Source organism: Eschrichtius robustus, chromosome 18 (genome assembly GCF_028021215.1).
Source record: "Eschrichtius robustus isolate mEscRob2 chromosome 18, mEscRob2.pri, whole genome shotgun sequence".
Classification (NCBI taxonomy): Eukaryota; Metazoa; Chordata; class Mammalia; order Artiodactyla; family Eschrichtiidae; genus Eschrichtius; species Eschrichtius robustus.
The window spans coordinates 1,480,822-1,495,966 of NC_090841.1; the positions used below are offsets into that span (position 1 = coordinate 1,480,822).

General features: G+C 43.9%; 1 protein-coding gene across 6 annotated transcripts in view; it reads left to right on the plus strand.

Moving 5' to 3' along the window:
- Positions 1–15,145, plus strand: part of IFT88 (intraflagellar transport 88) — a 74,499-nt gene that overhangs the window by 39,024 nt on the left and 20,330 nt on the right. For all 6 annotated transcript variants that reach the window (XM_068526661.1, XM_068526657.1, XM_068526658.1 and 3 more), the window contains 6 exons: positions 1,728–1,827; positions 6,361–6,447; positions 8,438–8,624; positions 11,110–11,218; positions 12,943–13,093; positions 13,589–13,704. In XM_068526661.1, coding sequence (XP_068382762.1) covers positions 1,728–1,827; positions 6,361–6,447; positions 8,438–8,624; positions 11,110–11,218; positions 12,943–13,093; positions 13,589–13,704 — 750 coding nt within the window. The remainder of the gene's footprint in view (positions 1–1,727; positions 1,828–6,360; positions 6,448–8,437; positions 8,625–11,109; positions 11,219–12,942; positions 13,094–13,588; positions 13,705–15,145) is intronic.

Below are 15,145 nucleotides of genomic sequence, written 5' to 3' on the forward strand. Positions count from 1 at the left end.
GAGAAGAGTGTCTCAAGGGCCAAGATGTTGGCAGCCCTTCTTGTATAGATTCTTCTGGATAATTAGCCCAAAGGTTCTAAGGCATCCTGTCTGTCTAGCATGGTGGGAGCTTTGTTCCATCCTTAGGAAACTGAGAAAAAAAGTGACTCCAGTAATTTTCTGTGGGGCTTAATCCCTTTGCAGAATCCTGTTTGGTAACAGGAGGGGAAGAGCATCATGCCTTTGTCTTTGAGCCACTTGATTTGTTGATGGCAGCTCAGGGAATGAGTCAGCGTCTTAAATATTTCCGACTTTTCTGATCTTCCACATCTTTGGATTTGTGAGCCCCTCTTCCTGGAACACCCTTCCCCTTTTGTCAAATCGATTCATCCTTGTCCCTTAAACTGAGCTCCCACATGTCTGGAATACCTTTCCTGTCTGGTTTAGTGTCTCCACCCTTCCATTCCTGTATTTCTTCACCATGGTTCTTATACCTAGCTCAGTTTACAGGTCTGCTTCCCCTCGAGGGCAAGAACTGTATTTTGTGTGTCCTGGTAGCCCTGTACCAGACGTAATGTCTCACACGTTGTAGACATTCGGTGACCATTTGCTGCGTGCGTCGTGGAATAGAGGGTTTCCCTGTTACTTTGGGGAGCCCTGCATGCTGCTTTGCTGAGAGTGTCCTCCAGGGGGGCCTGACAGGCTGGGTTTCACATCCTCTCTCACCACTCCAAGCAGAAGGGCTGTTTTATAAATCAGGGTTTAAAAAATGTTCTGTTTGAAGAAAGGGATCTTCTGCTTCAATAATTTTATTTTTTAATTTTATCTTTTAAAATTATGTATTTATTTATTTGGCTGTGCCGGGTGTTAGTTGCAGCATGCGGGATCTAGTTCCCTGACCAGGGATTGAACTCGGGCCCCCTGAATTGGGAGTGTGGAGTCTTAACCACTGGACCGCCAGGAAGTCCCAGTATTTTTCAATTATTGGTCTAAGCCAGTGGCTTTGAAACATTTTTGAACCAGACCCTCAGTGAGAAAACGATGAAGCAGCCCCCCTTGCCCTTGTTATGCACAAAAGCCCTTTGATAGCTTTTCTCTTCTGTTACTTGAAAGGTCATGATCCTCAATTTGAAAAACATTAGTCTTGGTGCAGTGAGTTTTGGTAGCAATAGAAATTGGGCTCAAGTTCTTGGCAGTTTTCTACTTGTGCGATCTATTTTTGTATCTATGACATGAAATAATGCCAGTCTTTCAGGGCTGTGGTGAGGACTAAATGTGTTCATGCTTACAGGAATTGGCACATTGCCTGATGTTTAGTTAACAGTAGATGTTCTGTGTGCCCTGGGCAATGGATCCGTGAAAGTCTGTTCAAGTTTGGACACAAAAGATTAAATATATTCTCAAGTTCTGTAGAATTTTTCTCACCATCAGAGCATTTAAGATGAAAAAATATATAGAAACAGTTTTACCTGTTACAAACTGAAGTTGTTTTATTAATTTTAAAATGAGAATTTTATTTAAAATACCATAAATAATTAGATGCGACAAGAGGCTAATGAAAAATTGGCTGAGAAAACGGGTTTGGAACTGAAGAGCTCTGTAACTTAATGCCTGTGTTGGAAGGAGTCAGGTGCTCAGTCCTACAGAACAGTAGGGGCACTTTTAAACACTTGTGAAAAGTCACAGTTAAGAAAACCTAGATATATTAAAACAAAATAAAATAACCGTTTTTACCCTTTACTTTATAGGTGTGTTGAAGTTGTGAAAGCTTCTCAGTATGTAGAGCTGGCAAATGATCTGGAAATAAACAAAGCAATTACGTACCTGAGACAAAAGGACTTTAATCAAGTAAGTTTAAAAAAATGTTTAGATGGAAGTTAATGTTAACTGGTCAAAGCGATAATACCGTGAAACTCCTTTCCAGATTACTGTTACCTGTGATTATTCTGAAGTTGAATAATATTTTTATTTCTACCTTAACATAATTTCCTTTAATATAGCGTGTTTTTAATTGTGACCTGTTTGTCCTGTTTCCTTTTTTTTGGCCGCACGGCATGTGGGATCTTAGTTCCCTGACCAGGGATTGAAACCAGGTCCCCTGCAGTGGAAGCATAGAGTCCTAACCACTGGACCACCAGGGAATTCCCCTGTCCTGTTTCTTAAAATATAAACGCTTGCCATGTACAACATGGCTGCTAAATTACTAAACCGTATTCTAGTCCAGAGGTCAACTTTCCCCAGAGGTTTTCAGAGTGTTCCCTGAAGCTTGGAGGCTGTTCAGAGTCAGGTTCGTACCCGGGCGGTGGGGGAGGCCGGGAGCTAGAGCAGCAGCCTGGTGCCTGAGCAGCTCTCCTGGCATCTGTTGTACGTGTTTGGTTTACTCGTTGACGTTGCGTTGGGCACGAAAGGGATCTGTCACTGGTCCCACCACTGGCCTGCCACCTGAGGTGGGGTGGAACGGTGCTCCCCTTCCACAGTCTGCCTCACAGGAGAACAGAAGAACAGCTTTTTAAAAGGGGCCGGGGATCACAAAGGAGAATAAAGAGAATGAAACTTGATACCCTAGTTTATAAAACCAGTGGTTAGTAGCGTATATGCCTGCAATGTAGAAAACTCAGCTCTTCAGCGTTTAGACCCAGAGAGTGAGGGCCAGAGGGAGCCCCAGTGTCTTTCCGCCATGCTCTCCTGAGCCAGTTTCAGGCTTTCTTCCTATTTAAGGACTTTCCGTTTTCCTGGAGACAGTAGAAGTAACTGACCCCTTTGTCGGGGAGGAGGGAGAAGGGCATCTGCCCCGAGGACGTGAGCGAAGGGGAAGCAGCCCGGTGCTCATGGCGTTGCCGTGTGGTGAAGGCTGGGGCAGCACACCGGCTGGCCCACGGTGCGCATGGGTTCAGCGTGCTTAATGATTGTTCAGCGTTTGTAAAGCATAAGAAGACTTTCTAGGTATCTTTGTGTCTGTTCTGCCGTTTGAGCGTCACACCCTTGGGCATTAAAAATGCCACCGATGAAACTCTGATCCTGTTGGGATGCTGAAAAGTGGAAGTGAAGTGAGACAGATTGGTCTTTGCTGTCTTGCTGGAGTCATCTGTGGACCAAAAAAATAATTTCGTGTCTGTGTGAGAAGTACTGTTACAGATAACAAAATAGAGAAAGCCATTTTCCGAGTTTTCTGTTGATACTTTTAAATGGTCTTTTTAGAAAGGTTTAACACTGTATTATCGTCTATGTTTTAAAAGTGTGTTCACTAAGGAATAAACCCGCTAATTTTTTCATATTTAAATTCATTTAACCCAAATCATATTGTTTGCTGCTTTCCTAGCTGTTCTCATTCAAAATATTTTTTGTTCCATTTGCCTATATACAATTTTAATATCAATTATTTTGCTGATGTTTTAAAAATGTAATTTCTGCTTTCTTTTACATCGCTGCTTTTACTTTGTGTTTCTTTTGTTGCGTATTGTAAGTATGACGAGGTAGGTATAACACAATCTTAGTTTGGAAGGAAGGAACACTTTTAGGTAAAAAGGATTGGATTGACGTATCTCATAATGATCATTGATATTAAGATGCTTTATTTATTTATTTATTTTTGGCTGCATTGGGTCTTCATTGCTGCACACGGGCTTTCTCTAGTTGCGGCGAGCGGGGGCTACTCTTCGTTGTGGTGCACTGGCTTCTCATTGTGGTGGCTTCTCTTATTGCGGAGCACGGGCTCTAGGTGTGCGGGCTTCCGTAGTTGTGGCACATGGGCTCAGTAGTTGTGGCTCATGGGCTCCAGAGCGCAGGCTCAGTAGTTGTGGCACACGGGCTTAGTTGCTCCACGGCATGTGGGATCTTCCTGGACCAGGGCTCGAACCCGTGTACCCTGCATTGGCAGGCGGATTCTTAACCACTGTGCCACCAGGGAAGCCCGAAGATGCTTCGTTTACAACTTGGCGTAATGTTGTAAATGTTTTTCAAAAAAAATGCTGAAATTGAAATCTCAGAGTATGGTTTTTTTGTGGTGATAGTGTTGTTTTGTAGCAGAGAAAGAACTCCACTAAAGCCACAGATGGATGGGGTGAAAGCCAGTGGTGGTGGACAGACATACCCAGAGGAAAGCTGAAGCCCTTAGTGGACAGCATCAGCCAGGAAAGAAAACCAAAACGGAGATTTGTCTATTTTCCTAATTCTTCTTGGGGAAAAAAACCCCCAAACTAACAATGTTTATTTTCATTATTTGTTTTGCCATTTACAACTAAATTTTATTGTGAACTTTTATCTGTTTCGTTGATAAATTGATTTACATTATTTTACTTTTAAAAACAGAAATATTAGAGATGCATTCATTGAATGTGTAAAGAACAGTATGAAAACAGCCTATTTCAAAGCCAAAAATACCTGAGAATGTTCCTTTTTTTAGAATATTAACCTTTTCAGGATAGTTGTAGTTTAGAAGCTTAAAATTTGAAATATGTTTTTACTCTGGCCATGTTTTTAAATGAATGTTTTAAGTTCTAAATATTCTTGTTAATTCTTCTGAGTAATAGCTTTGGGTTGCATTGTTCTTTATGTATTGTTTGGATTCGTAGCAATCTTTTGTGGGGAGAATAGATTTGGTGTTAAACATAGTCTTAAAGTATTGTTATCGATGAGCCACAGATTAACAAATACCAGAATTTTAAGATCCAACACATTTCCTTGACTATAATGTGAATAGCTGCTTTGAAAGGAACGATATAAACTGATAGCGTTCCGTTTTTAAAAAATTACCATTGTTGTTAGTTTGCTTTCGGGTTCTGCTTTATGGATGTCAGAAATATCAGAGAACAGCCTTCTTCCCCTCTACAGTCTACTTGAGTCAGAGGATTCAATGGATATGTGAGTTATGCCTATTCACATGCCTTATAATTAATTAATTAATTATTTTTGGCCGTGCCACACGGCTTGTGAGATCTTAGTTCCCTGACCAGAGATTGAACCCACGCCCTCAGCAGCAAAAGCGTGGAGTCCTCACCACTGGACTTCCAGGGAAGTCCCCACTTGCCTTATATTTTAAATTAGCACATACATTTATAGTGACACAATCTGAAAGTAAAGATGAAAACATCTCAATTCTTATTCAATGTGAAATGCAGCTTATAAAGCTTAGAGGCTCAGAAGAGGAGCTGGGGGTTGGGTAGAGTTGGTGAGGTGGCTTCTGCAGGGAGTCACTTCCAGGTAAGTTTTAGGAGCTTCTTGTTATGGAAGAGCCTTCCAAGAAAGAAAGTGAGAAAGGGGGTCTCAAGATGGAGGGTATGGCGTTTGGGTTTTTCTCTTACAGAATTTACTTTGTGGGATTATAAACTAATGGTCTGGAAACTTCCAACAGTTTTCTCTCGAGTAATCAAGACCCTTTAAGAGAGCAGTTCTTTACTGCGCTATGACCGGGTGTGCAGGTCTCCTGCCCTTGGCCGCAGGGGAGTCACGTGCTCGGTGGCCCGGCGCAGGGCTCGGACCACACGGCGTCCACCGGCTCAGGGCTCTGACCACACGGCGTCCACCGGCTCAGGGCTCTGACCGCACGGCGTCCACCGGCTCAGGGCTCGGACCTCACCGCGTCCACCGGCTCAGGGCTCGGACCGCACGGCGTCCACCGGCTCAGGGCTCGGACCGCACGGCGTCCACCGGCTCAGGGCTCGGACCGCACGGCGTCCACCGGCTCAGGGCTCGGACCGCACGGCGTCCACCGGCTCAGGGCTCGGACCGCACGGCGTCCACCGGCTCAGGGCTCTGACCGCACGGCGTCCACCGGCTCAGGGCTCTGACCGCACGGCGTCCACCGGCTCAGGGCTCGGACCGCACGGCGTCCACCGGCTCAGGGCTCGGACCACACGGGCGTCCAGCAGCAGCAGCTGCGGCCCCTGCAGAAGCTGAGCAGGGCTTTGCTTGGACACAACTGCTCCCCAGGAGCCAGCGGCCAAGCATTTTCTATTCAGTAAATGTATTGTAAAGGAAGGAAGGAAAACCATGTCTTTTTCCTGTTTCTGGTACCTTTCGGTAACTTCTAGGTGGAGAACTCATCCACCTCTCATGCAAGGAGCCTGTCATCCCAAGTGTCCTGCCAGGTCGGGGCATCTCAGACTTGCCAGGGGGTAAAAATGTGCTTTCCTCATGGCTTCAGAGTGTAGTTACATTTGGATCTGTATCAGGTCACTTTGTGACGCTCCCAGAATTGCTTTCTCTCCCAGTTTTGAGAATTCTTTTTCACAAGTACTGATAATCAAGTGAAATTCTCATCTGTCATCTGTTTTCCTGAACACACTAATCACCCCTCTGTGCCTTCCCTGGTCTTGTCCCCAAACTTAAGCCTAAATGCTATCATATTACAAAGGTAATAACTTGCAGATATTTCATTTTTAGGCTGTAGAGACCTTAAAAATGTTTGAAAAAAAGGACAGTAGTGTGAAGAGTGCAGCTGCAACCAACCTCTCATTCCTGTATTATTTGGTGAGTTCTGCTTTTCATAACTACGTTGGTACTGTGGTATTTTTACGTTGCTGCCCAAGGAGGGGCTCTGGAGAAGCGGGGTGGAGAAGGACAGCACGGCTGGGGTGGGTCTGGGGGCCGCTTGAGTGGTGGACGTGAGTGCGAGGCCATCTCAGAAGGAGGACGGAGGGAGGACCTGTGGAGCTGATCTCAGGTGGGAAATCAGGGTTAGAGATAAAATGCGTGGTTGTCTTCTGTAGAGGTTTAAGCTTTGATGATAGATGCCATGGACGGAATGATTGTCTCCCCAAAATTCATCTTTGAAGCCCTAACACCCAACGTGACTGTATTTGGAGGTGGGGAATTAGGGTTAGCTGAGGTCATGAGGGGAGCCCCCATGATGGGATTAGTGCCTTTATTAGAGGAGAATGGGACCAGAGCCCTGTGCCCTGTGAGGACACAGCAAGGAGGCCGTCCGCAGATGTGGACGTGGGCCCTCACCAGATACCAGGCCTGCTGACCCCCTGGTCTTTGACCTCCAGCCTCCGGAACTGTGAGAAGTAGCTGTGAATTGTTGAAGCCCTGTCTCTGGTACGCAGACAGCAGGCGGTGTCTCCAGGGTGTGAGCAGAGCACAGGGCTGGGGGCTGAGGAGGCCAGAGTGCAAATCCGTGGAGGAGACAGGAAAGGAACTAGCAAAGCATGACGGCTTTGGGGGGGCAGGCATGGTGAGAGCAGAGAGGGGGCACGGGAGAACAAAGGCCCCTTGGGGGGGGCGGCGGGGGAAGGCTCAGCCGATGTAGCCGAGCGAGGCTCAGCCCACCCTGCAGGACGGTCCGCTGGAGCAGGGCTGGGCCTTTGCACCTGCAGCCGCCTCGTGTTCTCCCCCCCTCCCCCTCCCTCTCCCCTCCCCCTCCCCTCTCCCCTTCCCTTCCCCCTCCCCTCCCCCTCCCCTCTCCCCTTCCCTTCCCCCTCCCCTCCCCTCCGTGTGCAGCTGCCCTTCCCTCCCTGGACCCTGAGGTCATCCCCTCACAGCTCTCCAGTCCCCGTCAGCAACCCGTCACTGCTCTTCTAAGTTGTGCCTGAAGCTTAATCCAAAAGACGGTGTTACACGGTTTAGTGTTTATGATGGCAGCACCCCGCTCTTAGGGAGTCCACACAGATACTTGTACGTGAATGTTCAGAGCAGCGTTATTCATAATAACCAGGAGTGGGTGGAAACAACCCAGGTGCCCGTGAACTTGGTGGAGAGGTCTGTGGGACTCGGATGCCCTCTGTGGTCCACAGCCCAGCCCGGCGCAGATCTGGGTCCTCTGCAGGAGCAATAGCTGGACATGGGTGGGGAGCGAGGGCGAGCTGGGCCAGGGGTGCGAGTCTGCACCCGCCCTGCCCCTGGAGACTGGGAAGGACCTTCAGAGGGTAAGGTGCCGCCACACGTTCACATGCACGGCCACTGGACAAGGATCACGGGGGATGGGAGCTGGGAAGCAGCGCCCCTCCCTCAGCCACGCCAACGAGGCACCAGCAGTTATGTTGTGAGAGGTGGGAGGCCCTCGCGGCACAGGTGAATGCCAGCCCAGCCGCGTCCTAATCAGGCACTGGCGGTGGGGACGGAGCGGAGGCGTGGGCTGTGGCGATGCGGGACCCACCGGCCATGCAGCCAGGGTGACGGGGCAGGAGGGCGGTGGGGCCTCTAGCTGGGTGGGTGCCGTGGGTGTGGGGAGCTCCCACCTGCAGTCAGTGATGGCAGGAAGGTGGGTGCTGGAGATGGAACCGCTGCTGTGGAAGTGGTGCTGGTGTCCAGACCATGGCTGTGGAGCAGTCGGTTGTAAGAAACTTCTTGACAAGTAAGACCTTTTGTGGAGTGAGTCCAGCGAGACCAAGATATGTAAAATATGTGCTTGTTTATCCTGTCTGTAATCTGGGAAAGTCCCTTTATCATGTCTGTAATCTCAGAAGAGGCAGAAGGGGTACAGTGAACTTCAAATAATTTGTATATTTTTGTACTTTAGGAGAATGAGTTCGCACAAGCCAGTAGCTATGCAGATTTAGCTGTGAACTCTGACAGATATAACCCGTCAGCTCTTACTAATAAAGGGAATACAGTTTTTGCAAATGGTGACTATGAGAAGGCAGCTGAATTCTATAAAGAGGCTCTAAGAAATGATTCTTCTTGTACTGAAGCACTTTACAATATTGGTAAGTAAAACAGGCAAAATTGCCTTCTTTTTTTTTTTTTTTTTTTTGCTTAAAAAGCTCCAATTCATTGAGAGGAAGAGTTCCTTGCAACAAAAAGTTGAAAAGAAGACTCTTGGATTATAGACTATTTTTAATGGAATTAATGACTCAGAATCTGGACACTTGTGAGATTTGGGTAGATGTTGCCGAAATTCCCTCTAAAAAGACTTTCAGGTTCCTCCCACTGTGGTATGAGAATGTTTCCCGAATTCCTGCTAATACTGGATATTATAATTCAACTTTTGCCAAACTGATAGGTGGGGGAAAAAATCTCATTTTCTTCCTTTCTTTTCTTTTTTTTTTTTTTTAAATAAATTTATTTATGTTTGGCTGCGTTGGGTCTTTGTTGCTGCGCACCGGCTTTCTCTAGTTGCAGTGAGCGGGGGCTACTCTTTGTTGCGGTGCACGGGCTCTAGGTGTGTGGACTTCAGTAGTTGTGGCACACGGGCTCAGTAGTTGTGGCATGCAGGCTCAGTAGTTGTGGCGCATAGGCTTAGTTGCTCCATGACATGTAGGATCTTCCTGGACGAGGGCTTGAACCTGTGTCCCCTGCATTGGCAGGTGGGCTCTTAACCACTGCACCACCAGGGAAGTCCCTTCCTTTTTAATTACAAACAATTTCAAACACTAAAAAAAAAGAGAAAAAGCATACCTCTGTACCTACCACCTATATTTAACACATTTTTACATTTTGTTATTTTTACTTCAGATTTTGTCTTTAATAAACTGTTAAAAGACCTGAAGGCTCACACCACCCCATCCCTCCCCTGCCTGTCAGAGGTCACCTGACCCCCATCGTGTCCCCCCGTCATGCCCCCCCGTTTGTGCCCCCCCTGTTGTGTACCCCTCATCCCCCCCACCCCCACCCCATCGTGAGCTCGTGCTGTTGCAGACACATGTTGATGCAGTGCAGGCTCATGTCTTGGCTTTTCAGTGAAGTTTCCTCTGAAGGTTTCTTCTCCTGCTTCTTTGGTTGGCTTGTTCATGTTATCCTCTCTTTCCTGTGACAATCTTTCCTCCATGTCTGATGAGCCTGGCCTTCTCGAACCTAGGAGTTTGCAGCTGAGGCTGAGTGGGACCTTCGAGGCCTGCCCACTCCCCACCATGGCGCCGTCTGTCTCGTCTGTGTCCTGGGAGTGTCCAGGCAGCTGGATCTCTCCTCCCCGGGCTGGGCTGGGTGGGACGGGAGGGGCAGGGGGCATTAGCAACTCTACCTGGCACTGAGGGGTTGGGAGAAGAGGGGTGAGTGTGGGGGCCTGGGGGCATGAGGTCACTCACCAGGCCCCCGTCCATTTGGCCTCTTCATATGTTTAAATGCCTCTCTTAGGCTGTCGCTTAAGGGAGCTTTATAATTTCTTCTGTGAAACAGAATTTTTCTATTTTTTATGTAGTCAAATTTGGTTTTTGAAAATTTGTGGCTTCATTTGTTTATTGCTTTATCAAACCCTTCCCTACCCCAAGATTACAAAATCATTTTCCTTTCATGCTTTTTTTTTTTTAATTAATTTATTTATTTATGGCTGTGTTGGGTCTTCGTTTCTGTGCGAGGGCTTTCTCTAGTTGCGGCAAGCGGGGGCCACTCTTCATCGCGGTGTGCGGGCCTCTCACTATCGCGGCCTCTATTGTTGCTGAGCACAGGCTCCAGACGCGCAGGCTCAGTAGTTGTGGCTCACGGGCCTAGTTGCTCCGTGGCATGTGGGATCTTCCCAGACCAGGGCTCGAACCCGTATCCCCTGCATTGGCAGGCAGATTCTCAACCACTGCGCCACCAGGGAAGCCCTCCTTTCATGCTTTTATAGCTTTGTTTTTTCTATTTAGTTTTAAAATAAAAATTGAATTTATTTGAAAAAGGAATAAATTCAGGAGAGGAATGTGTGGTTTTTTTCGTCATGCATAATCACTTGTCCTGGCACTGCTTATTACTTGTCCCTTAGTCCTCCTTGAGTTTACTTATTTTTTAAAAAATATTTTATTCATTCATTCATTCATAAATTCATTCATTCTTGCTGCGCCTGGTCTTAGTTGCAGCATGCATGTGGGATCTAGTTCCCCAACCAGGGATCGAACCCAGCCCCCCATCATTGGGAGCACTGACTCTTACCCACTGGACCACCAGGGAAGTCCCAGTCCTCCCTGACTTTAACTAAATTCTGTAACCCAGCCCATTTCTGAACTGTTTGTGCTGTTCTTTTAATGTTTGTCATTCCTGCTCCCCTCAACACTTCAAAACATGCACTAAAGCTTTCATGGTTTAGTGTCTGCCAAACAGTAGTGGAATTTCCTGCCCCTGCCTTGTTCCTTTTTTTTTTTTTGATTGTGTTCATCTTTATTTTCTCTTTTGGATGACTATTTACCTATATTTAATATTCATTCTGTTACTTTGAGAAAATTACTACCAGTACTAGTATTTATAGCTTACCTTTTTTTCTCTTTCTTCTTTTTAAAGGCCTTACCTATAAGAAGCTAAACCGGCTTGATGAAGCTTTGGACTGTTTCCTGAAACTTCACGCAATCCTAAGAAACAGCGCCCAAGTCCTTTACCAGATAGCAAATATGTATCTTATGTGAAAAACTTAAGGACAGTTATTAATTCACTCAGTTGGTGATTGAGTACCACTTATTAAATAAGCTTAACCAGTAAATTAATTGATGGGGGTATATTTTAAAACCTAACTGTCAAATTAATATGTGATGAAAATATTATTTGAGTGATCCTGTTTTAAAGGGTCATTTGCATTGTAGGAGGAATTATTTAGAAGTTGCAACTAGTACTAATTTTTAGACATAATAATTGAAGTAATTGGGTATCATGTCGAGTCCACACAAGATGTTCATTGAGCGTAAATTAGACCCTTCAGGGAATTCCCTGGCCGTCCAGTGGGTAGGACTCCTCGCTCTCACTGCCAGGGCCCGGATTTGATCCCGGGTCAGGGAACTTAAGACCCCGCAAGCCGTGTGGCGCAGCCAAAAAAAAAAAATAATAATGATAATGATTAAAGAATTTTAAGTATTGTCTCCTGTGCTTCTGGTAGGGTAGATAAAATTTTTTTTGATAAAAAATGTTAATTTTAGAGCAGATAGTGGCATAGTTATTTCTTTTAGCCTTTTTGTTTTGTCCAGTTCATGCCTCTGAAGGTGCCAGTGTCATGACCTGCTGGTGCCCAGTTCCCGATCAGTTTGGATCCAGTCAAGCAGTTGTTGTGTTTGAGGCTGTTTGAATACATTTCCTTATTTTTATGTTTTTCTTATGGTATCACATTTGTCATCATTAAAACTAGAAGGCTCTTCTTTTTTTTCTTTTTTTAATAAATTTATCTATTTTATTTATTTATTTTTGGCTGCATTGGGTCTTGGTTGCTGCACGCAGGCTTTCTCTAGTTGCGGCAAACGGGGGCTACTCGTCATTGTGGTGCACGGGCTTCTCATTGTGGTGGCTTCTCTTGTTGTGGAGTGTGGGCTGTAGGTGAGCAGGCTTCAGTAGTTGTGGCACGAGGGCTCAGTAGTTGTGGTTTGTGGGCTCTAGAGCACAGGCTCAGTAGTTGTGGTGCACGGGCTTAGTTGCTCCGTGGCATGTGGGATCTTCCTGGACCAGGGCTCAAACCCGTGTCCCCTGCATTGGCAGGCGGATTCGTAACCAGTGCACCACCAGGGAAGCCCCAAGGCTCTTCTTTTTCAGTGAAACTTTGGATTGGAATATTTTCATTTCATTAAGACAACTAATACAAAATAAATAGTAAGTAATAAGTACTGGTGTGAATAAATTATTTGAGTGCATGCAGAGGACTTACTAGGCATTAAAGCTACAAAAAACTGTCTTGGGCTTGTAATGTAATTAGGGAAAACTCAATGGAAAATACATGGAAACCATTCCTTTAAAATGTTGAACATTTAAGAGAGGTAGAATAATTGAAACATAGCATTCAGGCATTTTTTTTAAGGACAAATTTTGGACAAAACTTTGAATAAAACAGCACACTATTAATTCTACTAGAAATTTGGCAGTTGATCTTAGTGGGTAGTAATGAAGTAAAAGGAAAAGCAAGGTGTGTGTGTGTATATATATATATATGTCCCATATATATATATATATATGGGACAAAAGTGTTATTGCCAGTATGACCATTTTTCATCCTCATCCCTGACGAAATCCAGAGTAAACAGTATTAAGTAGCACATTAGTACAGACTAGGAAATATTTTTATGAAATGTTGGTTTTAGGTTTGCTTATTGATCAGTGAATTTAGAAAAATTGTGTTATCCTTCATTGAAATTGTCTAAGATACGAATTAATGGAAGATCCCAATCAAGCTATGGAATGGTTAATGCAGCTGATCAGTGTTGTTCCAACTGACTCCAGAGCTTTGTCGAAACTGGGAGGATTATATGACAGTGAGGGGGATAAATCCCAAGCATTCCAGTATTACTATGAGGTGGGTGTGCAGACTTGCCTTCCTTCTGCTTTTTAGCCTTTTATGAATTGTTATAAAAAAGACAGCAGGCCTTTTAATTTTTAAAAATTATAAATGCTTATTAGCTTTTAAATAAATAATGATTTAAAATAAAACATTTGTGGAATATAAAGTTAGTTTTTGATTATTTTAATAAAAAGTAAAATAAAAGGTACCAATGCATTTTTCTCTTGAAGGATGATTTAATCCCTTTTGAGTCTATTGCATATTTAATTTGACTCGGATCATATATCAGTACATCAAAAAGATATTTATAGATAATTGAAAAATGTGTCAAACAAATCTTAAGTTTTCCAAATCTTACATAGTTTCAAAACTTGAACAGTGCTTGTGACAGCTCATACTTTTTAAGTAAGAAATGCCACACTGTATAACTTAATCCAGCCTGTGGGGAAGATGTTGGGGAGTGAACTGTGCGTTGTGACTGAAGTTCTTTTGTCACACCTCCCTTTCCAGTCGTATAGGTATTTCCCGTCCAATATTGAAGTCATCGAGTGGCTCGGGGCCTATTACATCGACACCCAGTTTTGTGAAAAAGCCATTCAGTACTTTGAAAGAGCTTCTCTTATACAGTAGGTAACTGTTACGATTTTATGTTTAGTTAAATGTCTACAATCTGATAGACGTACTGAGTTCATGAGCAGTTATTAGTGAACATTCAGGCATCATTTCGATTTTCTTGTGTTGTGTTTCATTTGACTTGGTCTTTATTATGATAAATATATTTCCTTTTTATGCAAATGTTTTAAAAAATACCTTCAAGGTACTTTTCTGTGTGTATTTTTCTTTTTCACATCTCAGTAAACAAGTATTATTTCTTTATCAATCAGAAAATGACTATCTCAGTCCAAAGACAAAGTTTCATTTCTGAAAGAATCCTAATTGAAATGTTTCATTGGTCTCAATTTGTAATTGATATACATTATATATTAAAAATCAGGACTTCCCTGGTGGCGCAGTGGTTAAGAATCCGCCTACCAATGCAGGGGACACGGGTTCGAGCCCTGGTCTGGGAAGATCCCACATGCCACGGAGCAGCTAAGCCCGTGTGCCACAACTACTGAGCCTGCGCTCTAGAGCCTGCGAGCCACAACTACTGAAGCCCGTACGCCTAGAGCCCATGCTCTGCAACAAGAGAAGCCACCTCATTGAGAAGCCCGCGCACCGCAACAAAGAGTAGCCCCCGCTCGCTGCAATTAGAGAAAGCCTGCGTGCAGCAACAAAGACCTAACGCAGCCAAAATTAAATAAATAAATGAATTTATTTAAAAAAAAAAAAAGAAAGAAAGAAAGCAGGAATAGCAATATTAACTTCAGACAGAACAGAAATCAAAGTGAGGAAACTTATAAAAAAAAAAAAAACTCTTAAAAATGTCTTTAAATTCATATCAGAATGTTTTATTCATTATTCAAAAATAATTGGGATATATCATGTTGTGTTTTGTATTTGGCCAAATTGAATTTTAACATTAGATGTGGGGAGAGGGGAGCGGAGAGGGACAAGGTAGGGGTAAGGGATTACAAGGTACAAACTACTATGTATAAAATAAATAAGATACAAGGATGTATTGTGCAGCACAGGAAGTATAGCCAATATTTTATAATAACTATAAATGGAGTATAATCTATAAAAATTTTGAATCACTGTGTTGTACACTTGAAACTAATACTGTAAATCAACTATACCTCAATTTGAAAAAAAAGAGAAGTGAGGAGAGCATTAAATTATTCCCTAGTCTTTTATTCCTTCAAATTTTGTTTTTCTCAGAAATTTTTAGTAGTAGTCTTTAGAAATTCTGGTCATGTTTATTTTAGAAAAGAAATTCATTTCTTTTTAAGGGAAAAGAAAGAAAATAGATTTCTTTTTTACTTTCTTTTTAGTTGAAGTCTAATTGTTCAAACACAAGGTCAAAAATTGCCTCTTGGATACTAAATTTGCAGGCCTAAGCCTAGGTTTCTAAGCCTTAGGTACTAAGTATAAGATATGGCAAAGGTAATAAAAATGTTTAAAATA